The following is a 23,630-nucleotide window of genomic DNA, read 5'->3' on the forward strand; positions in this document are numbered from 1 at the left end:
GGGCTTCCTTTTGGGATGATGAAAATGTTCTGAAATTAGACAATGGTGATGTTTACACAATTGTGTGAATCTACAAAAAGCACTGTATTGAGATATAAATCTCAATACAAATGAACCCCTCTTTAAATGACTTAAGGGAGGAAATAGAACAGAGTAGTCAAAAGCAGGGGTTGGCAAACTACAGCACCTGGGCCAAATCTGCCCCTCTGCCTATTTTTATAAATAAAGTTTTATTAGAACACAACCACATTAAAACACATTAGATAGAATGACGTATCCATTCATTTACATACCATCTAAGGCTGTGCCTGTGTGTCTGTGTCTGAGATTCTGGGGCCAGCGGCTAGGTCCTTCTTTCCCTATAGCAGCCCTGGTGCCTGAATAATGTCCAATTTGTACATAGTGCTCAGAGAAACACCCCCTGGCTTACTAAGCACTCACACGAGACTGAACACTTTACATATTTCTCACTAAGTCCTTATGGTCCCAGGACAAGCATCACTATCTCAATCTCACAGGTCAGAGGGCAGTGTCAGAGGTTAAGGGCCTTATCTGATGAATGAGTAAGTGGGGGAAGACGGGGTCTGCTACTGTTTTAAACAGTGGTTTGGCGTCTGGGCCATTTGGCCATGTCCGGGCCGTTTTTGATTGTCATGGCTTGGGAGATACTACTATCATCTAGTAGGTAGAGGCCTGGGATGCTGCTGAACACCCTATAATGCACTGACCGGCCCCATCACAAAGAATTATTCAATCCCAAATGTCAATCAATACTATCTAGGCTAAGAATCCTGATCCAGAATTTTTTTTCAAAAACAAGAGCTAGAGTTGTCAGAAAAGGTTCTGAAGACAAGGTGAGCCTTGGTTTGAACTTGGTTTTGGGGCAGATCATCTGAAAGTCATCTTTTGCCTTATTTTCTCCGACAAGAATTTTAACCTACAAAGTTTTCCTTACTGGCTGGGCACGGTGGCTCATGCTTATAATTCCAGCACTTTGGGAGGCTGAGGCAGGTATCACCTGAGGTCAGGAGTTTGAGACCAGCCTGACCAACATTGTGAAGCCCTGTCTTTACCAAAAATCAAAAAAAAAAAAAATTAGCTGGGTGTGGTGGTGGGCACCTGTAATCCAGCTACTCGGGAGGCTGAGGCAGGAGAATCACTTGAACTTGGGCGGCAGAGGTTGCAGTGAGCCAAGATGGCACCATTGCACTCCAGCCAGAGCAACAAGAGCGAGACTCCATCTCAAAAAAAAAAAAAAAAAAAAAAAAAAAAAAGTTTTCCTTACTTCCTTTAAGAGATCACCTAGAATTCCAGCCTGGAATGAGCCCATATTTGACTCTAGCAAGGTGAAGATGTGAGGGCAGTGCCCTGAGCCAGCAGCATAGATGTAACCGGATCCATACACATGCTCGGCGGTCTGGACCAGGAAGCCACCACCAGCCCTAAGAGCCGGAGCAGGCAGCACGGCCCCAGACAGCCTCTCCCAGCCTCCCATTGCTGCCAAGAATGGTAGCTTCCTCAAGATGTGCTGCCCCAAGGACCAGCACCATGACAGGCAGGATCTGGCTCCAAGGTCACAGAGTCACAGCTCTGAGCACACAGGCCCTGCTGCAGGGGTTCCTGAGTGCCAGTAGTGACCATGACTTGACACCACTGAGGGCTTGAGGCCCACCTCAGAGGTGGTTTTTGCCTCTTCAGCATCTCCCCCTGCACCAACTGCATCTGCCTGATGGGAGCTGTCCTCTAGGGGACCTGCAGGGCTAGATGCCAGAGGAGAGGGGAATGCAGAGAGGCCAGGGTCACGGTGGGGAGACAATCCAGCATGGGCTGCAGAGGACAAACAGGCAGGGGGACGTCCTTACCCTCGGAGTCCAGGGCCTGGATCTTCAGCTCCAGCGGGGAGTCCTCCAGGTAGAGCTCACGGGTGGTGGAAACAATCTGGATGCCATGAATGAGGTCCACGATGGCGTCACAGCGCAGGACCTGGCCTGTGGCTGGAGAGACCCCAGGGAGGGTCAGCACCAAAGACAGTCCCCACCGCTGGCTCTACCTCTAAGCCTTGCAGGCTTACACTCTGGCAAAGACCCCAGTGACCACCAACTTCACCCTCAGAAGCCAAGCAGCTGCCTTGCACACAGCCCACTGAAAGTTAACAGGGACTTCCAGAAAGGAAGGGCTGTGGGGGCCTCGTCACCACCTGCTCCGGCTTTTCCAGCGGGGCACCAGCATGTAAAGCTGTGGGCAAAGGAAACTCCAGGAAAACTTTGTTTTGTTCAGGGTGTGACCATTCAGTGAAGTGACAAGGGATACAGTATGATGAGTTCCCATCCCAAAGATGAGAGCCCTGGCCCTTCACTGAGATTAGGGATTACGCTAGTGGTTTTTGATTTTCACATATGCTGGTGTGTTTTTATATAAGACTATCAACTATAGTACAGAAGGGGCTGGGGGGTACGCCCAGAGTCTTTTTTACTTGCTCCATAAATAAGGTATGTAAATGGCATTATCTGGGGAGCCCTCAAGTGTAAGGATAGCAGCAAGAGATACAAAATTATCCTGACCCTCTCCAGGCACCATATAAAAATACTTGTGCACTTCAGTGTTGTTTTCTTGCACAGCAATACAGTCCCATGTATCAAAAGCATTCAAAACATTCAAGTTTGGCCAGGCGTGGTGGCTCACACCTATAACCCCAGCACTTTGGGAGGCCAAGGCAGGTGAATCACTTGAAGTTAGGAGCTCAAGACCAGCCTGGCCAACATGATGAAATACCATCTTTAATAAAAATATAAGAAAAATCAGTTGGGTGTGGTAGTACATGCCTGTAATGCCAGCTATGGGAGGCTGAGGCAGAATTGCTTGAACCCGGGAGGCAGAGGTTACAGGAAGCCAAGATCACACCACTGCACTCCAGCCTGGGTAACAGACCAAGACTCCATACCAAAAAATAAATATAAAAATATTCCAGGCTGTGACCCAGTAAAACTGGGAATTTAAGAAATAACATAAAATAACTCTAATTTGTTCTCTATATAAAAACATTTATTTTTATATGTAACACTGAAACAAACATCTAAAAACACTCTAAATGCCCAATACGAAGAAATGATTATAGGACAACCTCCTGTTTAGATTATTATTTGGGCCAGGTGTGGTAGTTCACACATGTAATCCTGCCACTGTGGGAGGTCAAGAGAAGAGGGTCGCTTGAGCCCAGGAGTTTGAAACCAGCCTGTACAACATAGGGAAACCCCCATCTCTTTAAAAAAAAAAAAAAAAGAAAGAAAGAAAGAAAGAAAGACAAATTGGCCAGGAAACATAGTGAGACTCCATCTCCACAAAAAATTTTAAAAATTAGCTGGGTATGGTGGCATGCACCTGTGGTCCCAGCTATTAAATACCTGGGAGGCTGAGGCAGAAGGACTGCTTGAATCCAGGAGGTTGAGGCTGCAGTAAGCAGTGTTGAAGCCACTGCACTTCAGCCTGGGTGACAGGGTAAGACACTGTCTCAAAACAACAAAAAGAGAGTATTATTCAGCATTAAAAATTATTGTATGGGCCAGGCACCATGGCTCACACCTGTAATCCTAGCACTTTGGGAGGCCGAGGTGGGTGGATCACAAGGTCAGGAGTTTGAGACCAGCCTCAACAACTTAGTGAAACAATGTCTTTACAAAAAAACACAAAAATTAGCCTGGTATGGTGATGCTTGCCTGTAGTCCCAGCTACTCAGGAGGCTGAGGCAGGAGAATTGCTTGAACCTGGGAGGTGGAGGTTGCAGTGAGCCAAGATTGTGCCACTGCGTTCCAGCCTGGGTGACAGAGTGAGACTCTGTCTCAAAAAAATAAATAAATAAAATAATTGTATGGTAAAATGGAACATGTCCTATAGCAGGGAAAAGCATGATAGAATATCACATTGTTGCTGTCAAACTATTTTACAACGAATATAATAAATTAGATATAGGGAAGAAAAAGGAGTGATTTCATAGATTAGGACAACTGTCACTGTCATGAGTCGATATCAATTAAGAGTTATTTAGGTAACAAGTAATAATTTAGGAATTTAGCAAGCCAGCCTCCACAAAAGGGAACACGGTACAAAGTGCTGGCACAAGGGTCCGGGATGGGTGTTGCCTGCTGGGTGTCTGCCTCCTGCCTGGGCATCCTGCCACCCAAGAACAGCACTGCCGTGGGCATAGGTAGCCCCTGGAAACCTTGGTCTCAGTGGGGCGTTTTCCTGTGTCTGGCTCCCACCATGGATCACACACAGCACTCAGCCCTTACTGATGTCCTCTGCGAAGATGATGCTGGTGAGGCGGGCAGGCTGGGTCAGGCGGGCCTGCACCACCGCCTTCTGGGAGCACTGCTGCTCATCCGGGCCCAGCGGCTCGATGCTGGCCACCTCTGGCCGGGTGGACAACCTGAAGTGGAAGAAGAAAGCCTTTACTCTGTGGAGCTGCGCTGCAAGGCACAGCGGGGTCCAGACACCATGCTATGGCTTCCGTCTGGGGTGCTGTCCTGAACCCAAAGACAGAATTGAGGTGGGCAGCCTAACACCAGCTTCAAACCCAGAGGAGACGTGGGGCCCTGCCGAGGCTCCTCCAGTTAAGACCTCCACAAGCTGAGGGCCCTGGGCCCTGTGCACACAGTCCCCATAGAGCAAATCAAACAGGAGACCTCAGACCTGGAAAGGAACTCAAGGTTCAACAGACGGCCACCGTCCAAGACTCCTGCAGACATGGGAGCCATTCAATATCAGCAGGAAAGGGATCCTATGAGGGACACATGGCACAGGGAGGGGGCACAGGCATCTCGGCCAACCTCTAGCCCAGGCCTGGCACACAGCAGGCTCTGGGCATCAGCTTCCAACTCCAACAGGTTTCACTAACCCTGAAGATCACTACTTGTAATGATAACCACAATCATGAGCTACCAGCGCCTGCAGAGCAGATATTATAGCCATAGTGGGGAGACAGACAGATAAACACATTCACAAATGAGCCCAGACGTCTATAAGCCTAATTCCCCGGGAAGGATAACAGGAGGAAGAGAAATGTGTGGGGTAAGCTATCTGGTGTCAGTGCCTCAGGTTCTCATCCAAGGCCCAAGATAACCACCCCAGGCCCAGGTGAGAAGGGGACGAGTGGCAGAGGACAGCACACTCCACACTGAGCATGCCTAGCACAGGGCCTCCAAAAGAATGCCACACAGGACCTAGGGTGAAGCAGGGCCATGGGAAGAAGCTAGTCATGCTGCCCTCAAAGAGTTTATAGTGTGACCAAGGCCCCAGGAGAGGCCACTAAGCAGTTTCAGTGCTTGTCTCTAGGGGCCACACCCAGCACAGCACCCAACACAGAGCAGGCACTCCAGGGTCTCTGCATCCTTCCCAACTTTGCCAAAACTCACTGGAACATCCACAGCAGCAAGTATTCTGAAGGAGACTTGTCAAAGACTGCCTGGTGTCAAAAAGCAGTGGTGCATGGATGGGCACAGTGGCTCAGGCCTGTAATCCCAGCACTTTGGGAGGCCAAAGCGGGCAGATCAACAGAAGTTTCAAGTTTGAGAGCAGCCTGGCCAACTTGGTGAAATCTCTCTACTAAAAATACAAAAAATTAACCAGGTGTGGTGGCGGGCACCTATAATCCCAGCTACTTGTGAGGCTGAAGAAGGAAAATCGCTTGAACCTGGGAGGCAGAGGTTGCAGTGAGCTGAGATCACGCCATTGCACTCCAGCCTGGGCAAAAGAGGGAGACTGCCTCAAAAAAAAAAAAAAAAAAAAAAAAGCAGTGGTATGGAACACACCCAGGCAGACATGCCAAGGGTCTTCCCCAGGCCAGGCCAGCACAGGGGCCCCTCCAACACACCTGAGCACACCGACCGCTCTGACACTGCCTGGCCACACTGGACCGCAGCAGGAGGCCTGCAGGGGAACCTTATAGCCTGGACCACCCTACTGGAAGTTCACGGAAAATAAGCCACGCCCATCAGTTAAGGAAAGCAATCTACACCTCCAAGGAAGTGCATCTGTGCCCCTTCTGGATTTCTTCCAAGAAAATAGTACGGTACAGACTCCAGGAAGACAGCAAAGCAGGCACAAGTGCACAAAGGAGATGAGAAGCAGGTGCCTGTGAACATGGCCCATGCCTGCTGGAAACACTCTGTCCAACTGTCCAACTGCCAGCACTAGGGCCCTACAGTGTTCCTCAAAGAGCGTTAAACTTCCCAAACACCAGCACACAAAAGAGAGTGTGGAAACGAGGACAAATTAGAAAATTCACACAGGGCAGTGAAGACTAAGGAAACAACAAATCCTGGGTCCTACATTCGATCTGGGGGAGGTGGGAGGATCATTTGAGCCCAAAATTTCTAGACTGGGCAATAGAGTGAGACTCCATCTCTACCCAAAAAAATGTTTTTTAAATTAGCCAGTTGTGGTGGCATGCACCTGTGGTCCCAACTACATGGGAGGCTGAGACGGGAGGATCACCTGAGCCAGGAAGTCAAGGCTGCAGTGAGTTATGATTGTGTCGCTGCACTCTGCCTGAGTGACAGAATGAGACCCTGTCTCAAGCAAACAAACAAGTAGGATAAATGAATAAATATGAAGAATAAAGAAAATAAAGTCTATGGGGGGAAAAAGAATTCATCATTTTCCACTCCTGCCTTTTAAAACATATGGGAACCGGGATCTGGGACCCTGGTCTGGCCTGTAAATCCCACCCCCTCTCCCAGCCTCTGTCTGCTCAACAACCACTTCCTTTCTCACTCCATTAACAGCAATGTATGAGTCTCAGACACAGTTCCAATAAATACAAACAGAGCTCTTCCTATCTAAGTAAAAGATGCCTGAAATTTTCCTTGCAAAACTCCCCAAGCTCTTCCCTGGGCTGCCACTGAGGTGCCTGGGCAGCCTGCAGAGCCCAGCTACAGTCACCACACCTTTCATGCCCATGTGGCAGGGCTAATTAAGGACCCATACAGGCCTGAGATAGCCCTGCACAATAGACATGTAACACAGGCCACGTTTTCATTTTCTGTCAAAAAGCAACAGGTGAGATTAATTTTCAATAAACCTTGTTTTTTAAAGCAGTTTTAGGTGCACAGCAAAAGTGAGTGGAAAGTATAGCATTCCTATACACACCCTGCCCCACGCATACACAGCACCTCCTTCAACATCCCCACCAGAGTGGTGCATTGGTTACAATGAAAGAGCCTGCAGTGACCTCAGAATCACTCAGAACCCCCAGCTGACAGGAGGGTGCATACTCAATATTTCACGTCCTGGGGGTTTGGACAGATGGATAATGGCCCGCACCCGCCATGACAGTATCCTTCGGAACAGCATCACTGCCCTGAAAGTCATCTGCACCCTGTCTATTTCTATTTTAAAATTCCTACTAAAAAGTCACATTTTTAAGAAAACATGTGATTTACTCCAACACATCCTAAATATCATGCTTCTGATGTGGTACTGGCTGCATTTTCAGAGCTCACAGTCACACATCTTAGTCTTTTGGGGCTGCCATGACAAAACATCACAAACAGGGTTTTTCTAACAACAGAAATGTATTGCTCGCAGTTCTGGAGGCTGGCAGTCCAAGATCAGCTGGCATACTGGGTGTCTGGTGAAGGCCCACTTTCTGGGTCATGCCTGCTATATTCCCACTGTCATCCCACGGCAGAAGGGGCGACGGAGCTCTCTGGAGCCTCTTGTAGAAGGGCACTAATCCCAACCACAAGGGCCCCACCTGCATGACGCCATCACCTCCCAAAGGCGCCACCTCAGATGCCATCACCTTGGGGATGGGGTGTCAACACGAGTCTGAGGGGACACAGACATTCGTTAACATGGTGAGTAGTACCAATGCTGGCCCGGCTCTGGGCCTGGCTTCCTGGTAGAGGCACAGGGCTCTCATGTACTGGGGTCCCTGTGGATACCTCCGACCTCTGCCCAGGATCTACCCGGGAGGCAGTGAGTGCTGAGTGCTCTTGTGACCCTCTAAGAAAGTCCCTTCTCTCAGCACTCAGTGCTGACAACAGAGCTGGGGGAGAGAGAAAGCAGCCTGTCTTGGCCGGGAAGGCTGGTTTCAGCCATTTAAGGTAGTTCCCACTCCTCAGGCTCTGGGGACTGGGGCTTGATCCCTGCATCCCCTCTCCTTCTGGCTGAGCTCTGTGCAGCGGAAGTGAGACTATCCTACCAGCGCTCCCCACAAGCAGACTGGCCCACTTCCAGCCACCCCAGATCCTTGCTCCCCTGGGGCCAGCTCTCTCTCTGGGTTGGAACTCACATTGGAAGCTAGCAGCAGCCCATCCCAACACCTTCCGGAGGCTTCAGGCAGCTCAGGGTGGTTTTCCTGTGACCAATTCAAGTGTTCCTTTCAGTTATCTGACTTCCTTCCCAGGCATTCTGAGCCCACCCTTTAAGGGACACAGAAGAACCACAATAGCCACCGATTCTGTGTCCTCATCTGTAAGGGCCCCCAATCACGCTGCCTTCCTCTCAGGGGTATGTAATGCTGGATGAAAAAGCACAACAGAAAGTGTTTGCTGGAGAATTACAGAGGGAAAAGTTTGCACCGAACTCAAAGAGGGGGTGGGGGGGAATGGTGGGGGCAATAAAGGGGAATTCACTTTTATCCAGAAGGTTTTATTTCTTTAAAAAAAGACTAGAAACCAATATACGTTGTTAAACAATGGCTAATTCTATGGTAGGAATATAAGTATTCATTGTATTATTTCTTTTCTGTGTTATTCTAACTTCTAAATAATATATTCCCCCTAATGTTAGCTGTAACTTAAAGAACTACTGTTATGCCCTGATCTTACAGATTGGTAAACTGAGGCTTAGGAAAAGGGGACTAGTTTAAGGCTTGGAGGCCACAGGGGTTCCAGACCCAAAAGCAGGATGCTTTCTGCTATCGTGGCCACGCAGAAGCGCCCTCCCTCCTAAGAGCTGTCCCTATACCTCACAGCTTTCCAGGATGGGCCTTAGAAAAACCCTACAGGTGTTCCTGGAGATTGAGGCTGGCTCTTTCCCAGGCTGGGAATGAAAGAGCTGGCCGGTCACGTGCAATTCAGGAATGTTTCTGTTTCCTGGATCTCGGGAGAGAAGAATTACTTCTACATGGAGGGATGGTGGGTAATTCTTCACAGACATGGTGGTTGATCAAACCAAGCCAGGCAAAGAGAGACAGGGAGTGCAGGAGGAGATGAGAGAGGTGAGGGCAGGCAGAAACAGCTCGTTTCTAGAGAGCACTAAGTTATCCAAGGCAAGGACTGTTTTTTTGGGGTTTTTTTGGTTTTTTTTTTTTTTTGAAATGGAGTCTTGCTCTGTCACCAGGCTGGAGTGCAGTCACGCAATCTCGGCTCACTGCAACCTCTGCCTCCCAGGTTCAAGTGATTCTTACGCCTCAGCCTCCCAAGTAGCTGGGACTACAGGTTCGTGCCACCATGCCCAGCTAATTTTTTGCATTTTTAGTAGAGATGGGGTTTCACCATGTTGGCCAGAACGGTCTTAATCTCTTCACCTCATGATCTGCCCGCCTCAGCCTCCCAAAGTGCTGGGATTATAGGTGTGAGCCACCGTGCCTGGCCTACTGTTTTGTTTTTTAAATAAAAATATGCTGGTGGAATGTGATGATTAACTTTACATGTTAACTGAGCCACAGAGTGACCAGATATTTGGTCAAATATTAATCTGGCCATTTCTCTGAGGGTGTTTTTGGATGAGATTAGCATTTGAATCTGTGGCCTGGGTAAAGCAGATGTCCCCTAATGTGGGTGGGCCTCATCCAATCGGTGACGGCCTGAACAAAAGAAAAGCCTAAGCAACAGAGAATTCCTGCTCTGGGCCTCGCAGTCATCAAGCAGGGATGTCAGTGTCTCTGCCTTCAGACTTGAGTTGAAACATCAGCTCTTCTGGGTCTCAAGCCTGCTGGCCCTCAGACTAAAACTAAACCATCAGCTCTCCTGGGATTCTAGCTGAATGCAGCTCTTGGGACTTGTCAGCCTCCATAATCATGTAAGCAATCCCTTATACTGAATCTCTCATACACATATGAGGGGTATGTGTGTATAAGATATATATATATATGCTATATATATAGCCTATTGAATATATGCATATGAGATACATAGATGATACACACCTACATATGTCCTATTGGTTCTGTTTCTTCAGAAAACCCTCACTAATCAGGGAGAATATAAGAAATGAGAATGGCAACTGAGGAAGGGAAATGGTACCATGTATCAAACCCAAACCCAGAGCTAAACAATTCTTTTTTTTTTTTTTTTTTTTTTTTTTTTTTTTGAGATGGAGTTTCGCTCTTCTTGTCCAGGCTGGAGTGCAATGGCACAATCTCCACTCACTGCAACCTCCACCTCCCAGGTTCAAGCAATTCTCCTGCCTCAGCCTCCCAAGTAGCTGCGATTACAGACATGTGTCACCATGCCTGGCTACTTTTATATTTTTAGTAGAGACAGGTTTCTCCACGTTGGTCAGGCTGGTCTTGAACTCCGACCTCAGGTGATCCGCCTGCCTCAGCCTCCCAAAGTGTTGGGATTACAGGCGTGAGCCCCTGCGCCTGGCCAACATTTCTATTTATCAGATCACTGAATCCTCCAGAAGCCCTACATGGGAAAAACAAACCATGAGGCTGAGAGAGGTTAAGTAATTTGCCCAAAGCCACACAGCTGTCAGCAGCAGGGCCAGCTATCGCAGCTAGGCCTGGGTGACTCCAGATCAGATACTTCTCCCATTCCAGGAGCATTTCCCCCAGGATATGACACAACCAGCACCAGTTTAGATGATGCACAGATGAACCATTTTTTAACTGACTCATTATGCATTTTAACTATTACATATTCATTTTAAAGTGTTTTAGGAAAAACAAATGTATTAAAATTATGAGCTCATAAATGTTAATACGAAAGATAATGTCAATTTTTTTTTAAACTGAGTCATTTTGAAGGAAATGTTCAGTAAATTCTAGTACAGGTAGTACATAAAAGCAGCAGCATTTTAATGGTGGCAATGAAGTGACTGCAGTCCCCACCACTTAGCACTGAGGCACACCTCTGGGAAGCATGGGTCAAGGGAAGAGGGGAACCAAGCCCCACAATGCCAGCATGCCTTCCCTCTGGTACGTAGTCTGATGTAAGCTGCCATTCTCCAATTTCTGGGAGCACAAGGGCAGGGCAGTGTCCTACACTGATATCAGGAGCTCTAAACACCAGACGGCCTCTCCCTGGTTGGCTGGGATCCACCGTGAGGAACAGAGAAACCACTGGAAGAGGCCACAGGTAGCCCATGCAGCTGCTCAGCCCATGCTCACAACCAGGTCTGGAGACGTGGCGCTCAAAGACACACAGGGTCTCACTAAACAGAGAAGGCAGGGTCTGCATACAGGGCTCATTGGCTGATATGCCAACACTTTCATCTGCCACCCACCAAAGCTAGGTCAGCCCGCTCACAGCCCAGTTCACTTGGATTCCGCATTAGGTTTGGCCAAAGAAATAGAGTCCGGCGGAAGAGCCTACCCCAGCCCAACCAGTCTAAATGAATAGCCACTCCTCTAAAAGACCACTTGCTTCTCTCGTCTGCACACCCATCATTCTTCCCTGCACCTCAGCAGGTAGGCGTTATGTCTGTCCCACCTTCCCACTCACCAACAACCCTCTCACCCCCCCTCACCCTCCCATGCCCTGTCCGGCATACATGGCAGGCTTCACAGTCAGGAGTGCTGCTTGTGGCTTTCCCAGGGAACCCCATGCAGTGCAACAAGTAACCCTCAATGATGGGGACGCGGCTCACTCAATTGTCTCATCTGTTGGTATCTGCGGAATGGTAAGACAGATGGGTGCTGCCATTAACCAGCTGCATGACCTTGACTGAACAATCAAACCTCCTTGGGCCACCACATTCTCATCTGCACAGTGGGAATGAAAATAGCACCTACTGCAAAGTGCTGGGCTGGATTAGATGGGATAATAAATATAAAGCTCAGCCAGATACGGTGGCCCATGCCTGTAATACCAGCACTTTGGGAGGCTGAGGCAGGTGGATCACGAGGTCAGGAGTTCAAGACCAGCCTGGCCAAGATGCTAAAACCCTGTCTCTACAAAAAATACAAAAATATTAACCAGGCACAGTGGCAGGTACCTGTAATCCCAGCTACTTGGGAGGCTGAGGCAGGAGAATTGCTTGAACCTGGGAGGTGGAGGTTGCAGTGAGCCGAGATGGCACCGCTGCACTCCAGCCTGGGTGACAGAGCAAGACTCCATTTCAAAAATAAATAAATAAATAGCTCTTGTCACAGCTCTCAGATCTAGGGAAAACAAAGGGGGTCCCAAATGAAGGGGTTGTAGCCCTGCAATGTTTGGCAAGATTCTGATAAGAACTTTGCTTTCTAAAGAAAGGAGAAAAACTGGGCACAGTAGCTTGTGCCCATAGTTCTCATTATGCGGGAGGATGGTTTGAGCTCAGGAGTTCAACAGGCATTTTGATTATTCCTGCTTGAACCTGTCCTTCGTCTTCCCTGAAGCCTGACCTGATGCTCTAGGGTCAGGGTCCTCCTCACAGGCCTCCCAATCACACCACCAAGGCATCCTTAGAGCCTGGATCAAAGTTTTAGGCCCAAACAGGATTATTGGCCCAAGGTCACACTGCTGGAAAAAGCCTGAATCACCTGCCGTCAAGTCCAACCTCTGTTCCGAAGCCCCTCCCTCCCTTCCTCCCAGCTTTCTGCAGGTGCTGGTCCCTCTACCTCGTATGTCCTCTTGACCCATAGATGTGCTGTCCAACCTTCTTGGCTCACCGAAAACGGCAACCCTTCCATGGACTATCCCAATCTGCATCACCCATGACCCTCCTGTCAGCTCCCATGACATTGCTGGTCCTCCTTGAGGTCTCTAAGGCATTCATCCACTTATTGAAACTGTAAATATTGGGCATTAGTGATATTTAAGGTAGTATTCTAGGTGACAAGGATGCAACTAAGTACAAACTACACATTAACCTCTGCCTTCAAGGAGCTTTCACTTTAGTGGGAGAACAAGAAAAGATAAAATCAGTGAGTGAAGATGGGATCATAGTAATGGCTAAGGACAGACAAAACGCTGGGAGGGCCAGGGCTGTCATCCTCCCAGATACTCAGAGAAGGCATCACTGAGGGGGCACTGTGCAAGCAGAGACTTTAAGGACAGGCAGGCATGGGCTCTATCATGTATGATGGGCTCTATCATGTATGGGTGGTGAATGCTCATGCATGGAGACAATTACATGTCTTTTCTTCTTTTTTCTGTTAAAATGGTAATTACAGATTTTTTTAAAATATTGAACCAACCTTGTATTCCTCGGATATGCCCTACTTGGTCATGATATATTATTCTTATTTTTCTGGGTTTCACTAGCTAGCATTTAAAATTTTTGTCCTTTTGGTCTGTGGGATTTTTTCTGACTATGTTTTTAATCTGGTTTGCAATGAGTGTAATATTGGCCTTATAAAAGTGAATTAGGAAACGATTGCTCCTTCTCTCTCTCCTGAGAGTCTGTAAAAAACCTGTATCATTTCTTCTTTAAATATTTCAGGGAATTTATAGACAAGGCTGTAAGGCCAGTTGCCTCACCGGGAGCTCAGACACACTCATCCCTCTCCGTGCCTGAAAACTACGTCACCACTCCACACTGGGCACCATGCCCGCCGTTGAAAAAACCCCGACAAAATTTAAAAGAAGCCCCACCAAAACTTGCCCAATAGCATTTTGCTCCATCCAGGTCCCACTCCCCCTGGGCAGCCTGCTCACTGGAAATCCCGTCTACCTACCAATAGCAGCCTGCCCCAACCACATCCTGTTCCCTCATAACCAATCAAGACACCCTCACTCAGAGGTTGCAGTGAGCCAAGATCGTGCCACTGCACTCCAGCCTGAGTGACAGAGCGAGACTCCATCTCAAAAAGAAAAAAGATTTTAATTACAAACTTAATTTTATCAAATGTACCAAATGGAATAGAAGGCATCTAGGGCTGCATGCTTTGCAAGTGTTTTTAGAGCATCCCAAAAGCTCTGTGCAGCAGGTGTGGTGTGCCCCTGACAGCTACTGAGACTGAACTCTGGTACTGTCACACAGCCAGCCTGCCTCCTCAGAGGCACCTGATCACTTGAGACCAGGAGTTCAAGACCAGACTGGGCAACTTAGTGAGACCCACTTTTTTTTTTTTTTTTTTTTGAGACGGAGGCTCACTCTGTCGCTAAGCTGGCACGCAATGGCAACTCACTGCAACCTCCAACTCCCTGGCTCAAGCGATTCTCCTGCCTCAGCCTCCTGAGTAGCTGGGATTACAGGCACGCACCAGCATACCCAGCTAATTTTTGTGTTTTTAGTAGAGACAGGATTTCACCACGTTGACCAAAATGGTCTCAATCTCCTGACCTTGTGATCCGCCCACCTCAGCCTTCCAAAATGCTGGGATTACAGGCATGAGCCACTTCACCCAACCAACAAGAACCCATTTCTTTAAAAAAAAAAAAAAAAAAAAAAAAAAAAAAAAGGTAGCCAGGTGTGGTGACACGCACCTTTAGTCCCAGCACTTTGGAAGCCAAGGTAGGATTGCTTGAGGCCAGGAGTTTGAAACCAGCCTTGTCAATAGCGAGTCTCAAAAAAAATAATAATAATAAATAAAAATTTTTTAAATTAGCTGGGCATGGTGGCTAACACCTATAGTCCCAACTACTCTAAAGGCTGAGGCGGGAGGATCACTTGAGTCCAGGAGTTTGAGGTTATAGTGAGCTTTAACTGTGCCATTGCACTCCAGCCTGGGTGACAGAGCAAGAACCTGTCTCAAAAAAAAAAAAAAAAAAAAAAAAAGTACCACTGAGGTTTTAAAAGCTAGCTGAAGGAGACTGGGTAAACCAACAATCAGCTGAGAAGGGTGCCACATTTTCCCAGGCACCTCAGAGTGAGTGTGGTTCTGGATCTGAGGCTGGTTTTAAACACAGCTCTGCCACTAACCAGCTGGGAGGCTCTTGTCCCAGGCTCATTTGTAGAATGCAGTCATTCTTACCAAAGATGTTTTTAGTGTTCATTGTCAAGATTAAGTGGGGGCATAGTATGCAAAGGAATTAACAGAAAAATTGGTTCTTTCATTTTGGTTCCCTCTGGCCACATCCCACCCCACATCCCCTCTGCAACACTGGAAGTCCCTGCTTCTTGGCCTGCAGGCTCTGGCCAGCAGGGGCAGCTGTCTAGACACCTGCACCTGCCGACAGCCCCTCCTCTCCACCGTTAGGCTCCTCTTGGTTGGACACCCATCCTAGCCCAGTTACATCTAGGTACTACTTGTATTAATTTTTTTTTTTTTTTTTTTTTGAGAAAGAGTTTCACTTGTCACCCAGGCTGGAGTGCCGTGGTGCAATCTCAGCTCACTGCAACATCTGCCTCCTGGGTTCAAGCAATTCTCCTGCCTCAGCCTCCTGAGTAGCTGGCATTACAAGTGCCCGCCACCATGTCCAGCTATTTTTTTTTTTCCATTTTTAGCAGAGATGGGGTTTTGCCATGTTGGCCAGGCTGGTCTTGAACTCCTGACCTCAGGTCATCCACCTGCCTTGGCCTCCCAAAGTGCCGTGATTACAGGAATGAGCCAGTGTGCCTGGCCAGCCACTGCACCCAGCCTAACTTTTTTAATAGACAGGATCTCACTCTGTCACACAGGCTGGATAGAGTGGTACAATCATGGTTCACTGTAGCCTTGACCTTCTGGGTTCAAGCAATCCTCCTGTCTCAGCCTCCAGAGTAACTGGGACCATAGATGCCCACACCACAGGTGCCCATACCACACCCAGCTTTTTTTTTTTTTTTTTTAAAGTAGAGACAGCGTTTTGCTATGTTGCCCAGGCTGGTCCTAAACTCCCGAGCTTAAGCAGTCCTCCTGCCTCACCCTCCCAAAGTGCTGGGTTTACAGGCATGAGCCACTGCGCTTGGCCCTTTTCTTATTGTTTTAAATGGATTCTTCTTCACTAAAAAATTATTTTAAGGAGAGCGATCCAAGATGGCCAATTAGGAGCAGCTCAGGGCGCAGCAGTTCTCAGCACAAAATACACGGGACTGGGTGACAGGACTGGGTGCCCTTTTGGCTGGTGATTGGAGCTCCAGGAAGGCAGAGTCGCCCATTCAGCTGATTAAAAAGGGGACTGAAACAGGGAGCCAGTTGATCAGGCTCGGCTGGTCCCACCCCTACAAAAAAAATAGCAATTGGAAACACTGTGGGTTGAGAGTTTCAAAGCAAGTACAGCTGACCCCAGGAAGGTTCAACTCTGTGGGGGAGGGGCGTCTGTCATTACCAAGGCACTCCACCACTACAGAGGTAGGCTGCCTCCTTGCTGGGCAGGACAGCACTGGAAAAAAAAAAAAAAAAAGGCAGCAACACAACAAAAATTCATAAATAAAGCCCTAACTCCCCGGGACAGAGCACCTGGGGAAAAAAAAAAAAGGTGTTTATGAGTTCTGCTGCAGCAGACTTAAGCGTACCTGCCCAGCAGCTCTGAATGAACAATGGAGCTCACAGTTCAGCACTTGAGCTCCTATAAAGGACAGACTGTCTCCTCAAGGAGCTCCCTGACCCCTGTATACTCAAAGAATCACCTCATAAATCAGAGCTCAGACTGACATTTGGTGGGCATCCTTCTGGGACAAAGATAGCAGAAGAAGAAACTGGCAGCAACCCTTACCATTCTGCAGCTGCTGCAGGTGATCCCCAGACAAGCAGGGCCTGGAGTGGACCTCAGCAGTCCTATAGCAGAGGCGCCAGACTGTTAGAAGGAAAACTAAGAAACAGAAATAACTTCATTACCAACAAACTAGACATCCATTCAGAGACCCAATCTGAAAGTCAGCAACTACAAAGATGACAGGTGGATAAATCCACAAAGATGGGAAGAAACCAGAGCAAAAAGGCTGAAAACACCCGAAACCAGAATGCCTCTCCTCCTACAAAGGATCACAACTCCTCACCAGCAAGGGGACAAGGCCTGATGGAGAATGAGTGTGATGAATTGACAGAATCAGGCTTCAGAAGGTGGATAGTAAGAAACTTCTGTGAGCTAAAAGAACATGTTCTGGCCGGGCGCTGTGGCTCACGCCTGTAATCCCAGCTCTTAGGGAGGCAGAGGCGGGAGGATAGCTTGAGCCCAGGAGTTCGAGACCTGCCTGGGCAATATAGCGAGACTCCGTTCTCCACAAAAAGGAAAAAAACAAAAAGACAAAAATAAAATAAAATAAAATAAAATAAAATAAAATAAAATAAAATAAAAGAACATGTTCTAATCCAATGCAAAGAAACTAAGAACCTTGAAAAAAGATTTGATGAAATACTAACGAGAACAGACAATTTAGAGAGGAATATAAGTGAATTGATGGAGCTGAAAAACGCAACACAAGACCTTCACGAAGTATGCACAAGTTTTAACAGTCAAATTGACCAAGCAGAAGAAAGGATATCAGAGGTCGAAGATCAACTCAATGAAATAAAATGAGAAGGCAAGATTAGAGAAAAAAGGGTAAAAAGGAATGCACAAAATCTCCAAGAAATATGGGACTATGTGAAAAGACCTAATCTACGTTTGATAGGTGTACCTGAAAGTGACAAAGAGAATGAATCCAAGCTGGGAAATACTCTTCAGGATATTATCCAGGAAAACTTCCCCAACCTAGCAAGGCACACCAATATTCAAGTCCAGGTAATACAAAGAACACCACAAAGATATTCCTCAAGAAGAGCAACCCCAAGGCACATAATAATTAGATTCACCAGGGTTGAAACGAAGGAGAAAATGCTAAGGGCAGCCAGAGAGAAAGGTCAGGTTAACCACAAAGGGAAGCCCATCAGACTCAAAGCAGATCCCTCAGCAGAAACCCTACAAGCCAGGAGAGAGTGGGGGCCAATATTCAACATCCTTAAAGAAAAGAACCTTCAACCCAGAATTTCATATCCAGCCAAACTAAGCTTCATAAGTGAAGGAAAAATAAAATCCTTTGTGAACAAGCAAGTACGCAGAGATTTCATCCCCACTAGGCCTGCTTTACAAGAGCTCCTAAAAGAAGTACTACACATAGAAAGGAACAACCAGTACCAGCCACTCCAAAAACATACCAAAAGGTAAAGCGCATCAATATAATGAAGAATCTGCATCAACTAATGGGCAAAACAGCCAGCTAGCATTAAATGGCAATATCAAATTAACACATATCAATATTAACCCTAAATGCAAATGGACTAAATGCCCCAATCAAAAGACACAGACAGGCAAATTGGATTAAAAAAACCAAAACCCATCAATGTGCTGTATCCAGGAAACCCATCTCACATGCAAGGATACACAAAGGCTCAAAATAAAGGGATGAAGGAAGATTTACCAACCAAATGGAGAGAAAAAAAAAAAAAAAAAAAAAGCAGGAGTTGCAATTCTCATTTCTGATAAAATAGACTTCAAAGCAACAAAGATCAAGAGACAAAGAAAGACATTACATAATGGTAAAAGGATTAATGCAACAGAAAAGCTAACGATCCTAAATACATACATAGCCAATACAGGAGCACCCGGATACATAAGGCAAGTTCTTAATGACTTACAAAGAGACTTAGACTCCCATACGATAATAGTGGGAGACTTTAACACCCCATTGTCAATATTAGACAGATCAACGAGACAGAAAATTAACAAGGATATCCAGGACTTGAATGCAGACCTGGAACAAGCAAACCTAACAGACATTTACACACTCTCAACCCCAAATCCACAGAATATACATTCCTCTCAGCACCACATCACACCTACTCTGTAAGTGACCACATAATTGCAAGTAAATCACTCCTCAGCAAATGCATAGCATTTCACAGGTTTAAATGAAATATTGGTTGGCTGCTTGTTTGTTATCTTCCTCCCTTATTCCTTCCTGTCTCCATTGTCAAGCACAATGATTGGCACAAAACAGGTCTTTAATACCCATTTTTAGACTGCATTCCAGCCTGGGCAATGCAGCAAGACTTCCGATCTCTCTCCCTTTTTCTCTTCCTCTCTTTCTTTCTTTTTCTTTCTTTCCTTCCTTTCTCTTTCTAAAAAAAAAAAAAAAAGAAAAGAAAAATTAATTTAAAAGGAAACCTTGGCCAGGTACGGTGGCTTACGCCTGTAATCCCAACACTTTGGGGGGACAAAGTGGCAGGGGGGAATCACCTGAGGTCAGGAGTTCGAGTCCAGCCTGGCCAACATGACGAAACCCCGTCTCTACTAGAAATACAAAAATTAGCCAGGTGTGGTGGCAGATGCCTGTAATCCCAGCTACTCGGGAGGCTGAGGCAGAAGAATCACTTGAGAGCCTGATTACAATGAGCCAAGATCGTGCCAGCCTGGGTGACAGAGCAAGTCTCCATCTCAATGAAATCAAATAAAAAGGAAACCTACACACTAGTGTAAATAAAAATCTCATATCGTTTGCCATCTATCCAGATGACTCAAAGCAGTATCACTAGGTCCTGGGGGGAAGCAGTTGCCTACAAAGACTGAGTGTCTGCCTGTTCTCTTGGGAGACAGGCAAACATCAAAGAGGGCAATGAAAAGGAGGTGGTGGCCAGGGCCCAAGCAGGAGGAAATAGGGAGTTACTATTTAATAATGGGTACAGAGTGTCTGTTTGGGAAGATGAAAGCGTTCTGAAGGTGGATGGCGGAGGTGCCTGCACAACAACTGTGAGTGTACTTCATGCCACAGAATTCTATACCTAAAAATGGTTAAGGAGGTCAATTGTATGTTGTATATATTTTGCCACAATTTCAAATGTAAAAATATGTAAACCACATATGAACACCAGAAGAAAACTTATTTTAAGGAAAATTAAAAAAGGACTGACAGTGAGTTTTTTAAGAGTAAATCTTTCTCATTCCCACTGTTGTATGAGGCCCCACTGCCACACAGAGCATGCTGGTGTCTGGCAGGCACTGCCTTTGAGGGGGTGCTCCCTACTCTTCACAACACAGGAACAGGAGGTAGGCAGGGCATAGGGAACTCAGGGACCTGGGTCAGGCCAGAAGGCAACGGTGAAAAAAACGAGAAGTGAGAGTTGCGCAAAGAACGAGGATGGGTGAGGGTCGGGGCTGACACAGGCCACCTCCCATCCACCTTCAGGGTCCAACCCCTAACAATGCACAAAGGCAGGGTCTGCAGAGCGGAAGCCACCTTGTGGGGCTGACAGCTCAGGCAGAGTGGGGGACCCACAAAGGAAGCAGGAAGAAAATCACCCAAGGCCCAGGTCAACCCAAGTCCACAGACACTTCCTGGTACCTCCCTGCTGCAGGCCTGATGAAGGGAGTTGAGCAAGGCCTGATCCAGCCCTGCAGAGGCCACAGCTACAGACAGCCCTCAGGGGTCAAGGGAGAACAAGGCCCAAAAAAGCCGGCCCAATCTAACCCTGCCCAACACCTGACCTGGCAGTCTCCTTCCTGTCTCCTAACCACAGCCCACAAGGTCCCACAGGGCTCCGCCCTGCCGATCTCTCCACCCTACCTCCCAGCCCCCCAGCCTGGGCCACATGAGCTTCCTTTGTGCACTTCCCACAAGCTCTGCCTCTCCTCTGGGCCTTTGCACTTGTCCCCTCCAGCTCGATCCCACTCTACTCCTAGTTCGACTCCCAAGAGGCTTATGCTGAGCGCCCTTCCCAAAACGCATTCCAGGCCCTGCGGTTCTATTTTCTTCAGTTCTTACTCCTGCCTCAGATGCATCCACAGATCTCATCTTAATTAACTGTTTAACTCCTGCAACCACCTGTGAGTCCCAGAAAACAGGGCATCTCCTGTTGCTCCACCATCACGTCCCAGGAACTCAGTGTCTGGCTCATAGTAAGAGTGACAGACACTTGTCACCTCTTATTCAGGGACTCTCCAGCCCTTGTTGGTGAAAGAGGTGTTGTCCATCTAGTACATGTCCCATGGTGCTCAGGCAGGACAGGTCTTCACCATGTGCCCTCTCTCAGGCCCTGCGGGAGCTCTGGCATCTTCACCCCACCTTCTAACTGCCAGAAATACCACCAAATAGGCCCAGATAACACAACCGACCAAAGCCTGTGACTCTAAGGCAGGCATCCCCAAACTACGGCCCCAAGGGCTGCATGCGGCCCCCCACCGCACTTCAGGAAGGGGCACCTCTTTCATTGGTGGTCAGTGAGAGGAGCACAGTATGTGGCGGCCCTCCAACAATCTGAGGGACAGTGAACTGGCCCCCTGTGTAAAAAGTTTGGGGACGCCTGCTCTAAGGCCTGGCATAAGAAAGCAGACAGAGATTTGGCCTAATGTGTGGGAATGCACCGTGCATACAAATTGAGCGATGCAGGGAGAAAACACTTTCAAAGAAGAGAGAAGTACACGTGGGGGCTCTGAGAAGGCCAAGTGAAAGAAGTACAAAGAGCGAATGAGGGCCTCCAGTCAAATTCAACTTCCACTTTTGGGTTGCTTCCACTTTGTGAATTTTTTTTTGTTTTTTTTTGAGACAGAGTTTCGCTGTTACCCAAGCTGGAGTGCAATGGCGCGATCTCGGCTCACTGCAACCTCCACCTCCCAGGTTCAAGCAATTCTCCCCTGCCTCAGCCTCCCGAGTAGCTGGATTACAGGTGTGCACCACCATGCCTGGCTAATTTTTTTGTATTTTTAGTAGAGACGGGGTTTCACCATGTTGGTCAGGCTGATCTCGAACTCCTGACCTCAGGTGATCTACCCACCTGGGCCTCCCAAAGTGCTGGGATTACAGGCGTGAGCCACCGTGCCCGGGCCCACTTCGTGAATTTTTTATTTTGACTTTGTGGCAACTTCCTTCAGGCCCTGTTGCCTTACCTGTGCAGTTTCTAGTTTGTGCCGACCTGCCCCTGTCCTGGAGGCTCAGGGTTCCTGAGCCCAAGAGAAGGCAGCTGGGCTGAATGACACCCTGACCTGGCTCAGCATGCAGAGAGGTCTCCCGAAGAGCCAGAGGAAGCCCTTCCCTCACCCTTCCCGCCCAACTTCACCCATGAAGGCCTTGGAGGGGACTTGCTGCAGCTTCCCCTGCTGGGGCAGGGAGAGGGACCTGGGATGTCCATACCCAAGGGTGGTGCTGGCCTCTGGCCTCCCACAGTCACCCCTCAGCAAAGACAGAGGGACTCCCCAGGGGGGTCATCTGAGCTCCCTGGGGTATAGCATGCTCCAAGGCCAAGCTCCACAGCACAGGGACCAGTGCCCTCCCTGGCCCTAAAGGGGCTTCCGCCTGCCTAAGAATCCTTACACCTGTGACTGAGAAGTGCCCCAGACCATGTAAGAGAGGGTGTATACCCTGGTGCAGGACCAGGCCTGGCACACATGTTAGGTGGCTTCAAGGTGCCCAGGAGAGACTGTCAGGAGCAGGAAAGAAGTTTGTGCACAGCTCAGTATGGCAGGTACTATGCATGCTATATCCGGATGCTGTTCACCAGGCAGGTCCACATCTCCTCCTCACCTCAGCCAGGGGAGCTGCAGGTTGTAATTCACAACAGGGTGTCTCTGCCAGAGGCCTGGGAAGTAAAACAACACCCCCTTCCCAAAGGGAACCAATGGCTGCTTGACAGTGGGTACAAAAGCTCAACACTTGGTCTCTTTGCCTGAAGGTAGGACAACCTGCAGGCAGCCGCCCTTCCCTGCCCTGCATGATGTCTTTTTTTCATCTATTCTCCCAGTTTTTGATATAAGGTCATTTTGTATATAAAAGGATACCTTTAAAAGGAGCAAATGAAATATACTTTATGGAGCACTCTCAATAATGCAAAATATCTAAAAGGAATCAGGAATTGTCACGAAACCAGTGCGGGCTGAATGCAGTTGGAAAGACTCAATTAGAGCCTGGCAAATTAGCCAGAGGCTGCAAATCCCCAGGTCTAATGGGGTGGGACAGAGAGGGGTCCAGGCAGCTCCTGCCCCAACTTAGTCTCCATCACTACAAGACATCCCAGAGACCACCTCCCTTTCTGCGGCTTAGATTTTCCCATATGAAACACAGACTGTTTAAACCAGATGATCTCTAAGGTTCCCCTGGCTAAAACTATCCAATTTTGATGCTATCATATAAAAAAAAAATAGGAAAAGTAAACGTGAAGCTGCTGGCTCAGGCGCACACAGTGATTTCTGTAAACATGAAGCTCAGCTGCAAATTCAAAGGATGAGCAAATGTTCCACAGGTTCTGAGAGAATTTTGGTTTTCTTTTTTCATTTCAGAGACTTAACAATGAACCCTCTGGATGAAGAGGTAATGTTCCTTCCAGGTTTAGAGGACTGCAGATATATGTCTACAGGTCAGCTCTTAAAATCTCCAGAGATTCTTCAAAACTGGAGCAATAGATGACTATACTAGGAACAGCACTACTAAAAATAAAGAAAATATTCTCAATGCTTGATTGACAGAATGCCTTCCTGTGAAGTTAAGGGGAAATCACAATCACCAAACACCCCTGAGAAGACACTTTGGATAGCAGCCACACATCTGCAATACAAGCTACAGATCAACACCAAACACGTTATAAGGTACTTATTAGCACTTCTCTGATGCATCAGAGATTAGAAATGTTTTTTCCCTTTCTCCTACCA

General features: G+C 47.7%; 1 protein-coding gene across 1 annotated transcript in view; it reads right to left on the reverse strand.

Moving 5' to 3' along the window:
- NUP210 (nucleoporin 210) overlaps positions 1–23,630 on the reverse strand; it is a 102,679-nt gene that overhangs the window by 76,955 nt on the left and 2,094 nt on the right. Inside the window, exons 2-3 of the mRNA XM_039477280.2 lie at positions 4,287–4,423; positions 1,863–1,994 (exon numbers count right to left, since the gene is read on the reverse strand). Of these exons, the coding sequence (XP_039333214.1) occupies positions 1,863–1,994; positions 4,287–4,423 (269 nt within the window). The remainder of the gene's footprint in view (positions 1–1,862; positions 1,995–4,286; positions 4,424–23,630) is intronic.

The sequence above is a fragment of the Saimiri boliviensis genome, chromosome 8 (genome assembly GCF_048565385.1).
Source record: "Saimiri boliviensis isolate mSaiBol1 chromosome 8, mSaiBol1.pri, whole genome shotgun sequence".
Taxonomy (NCBI): Eukaryota; Metazoa; Chordata; class Mammalia; order Primates; family Cebidae; genus Saimiri; species Saimiri boliviensis.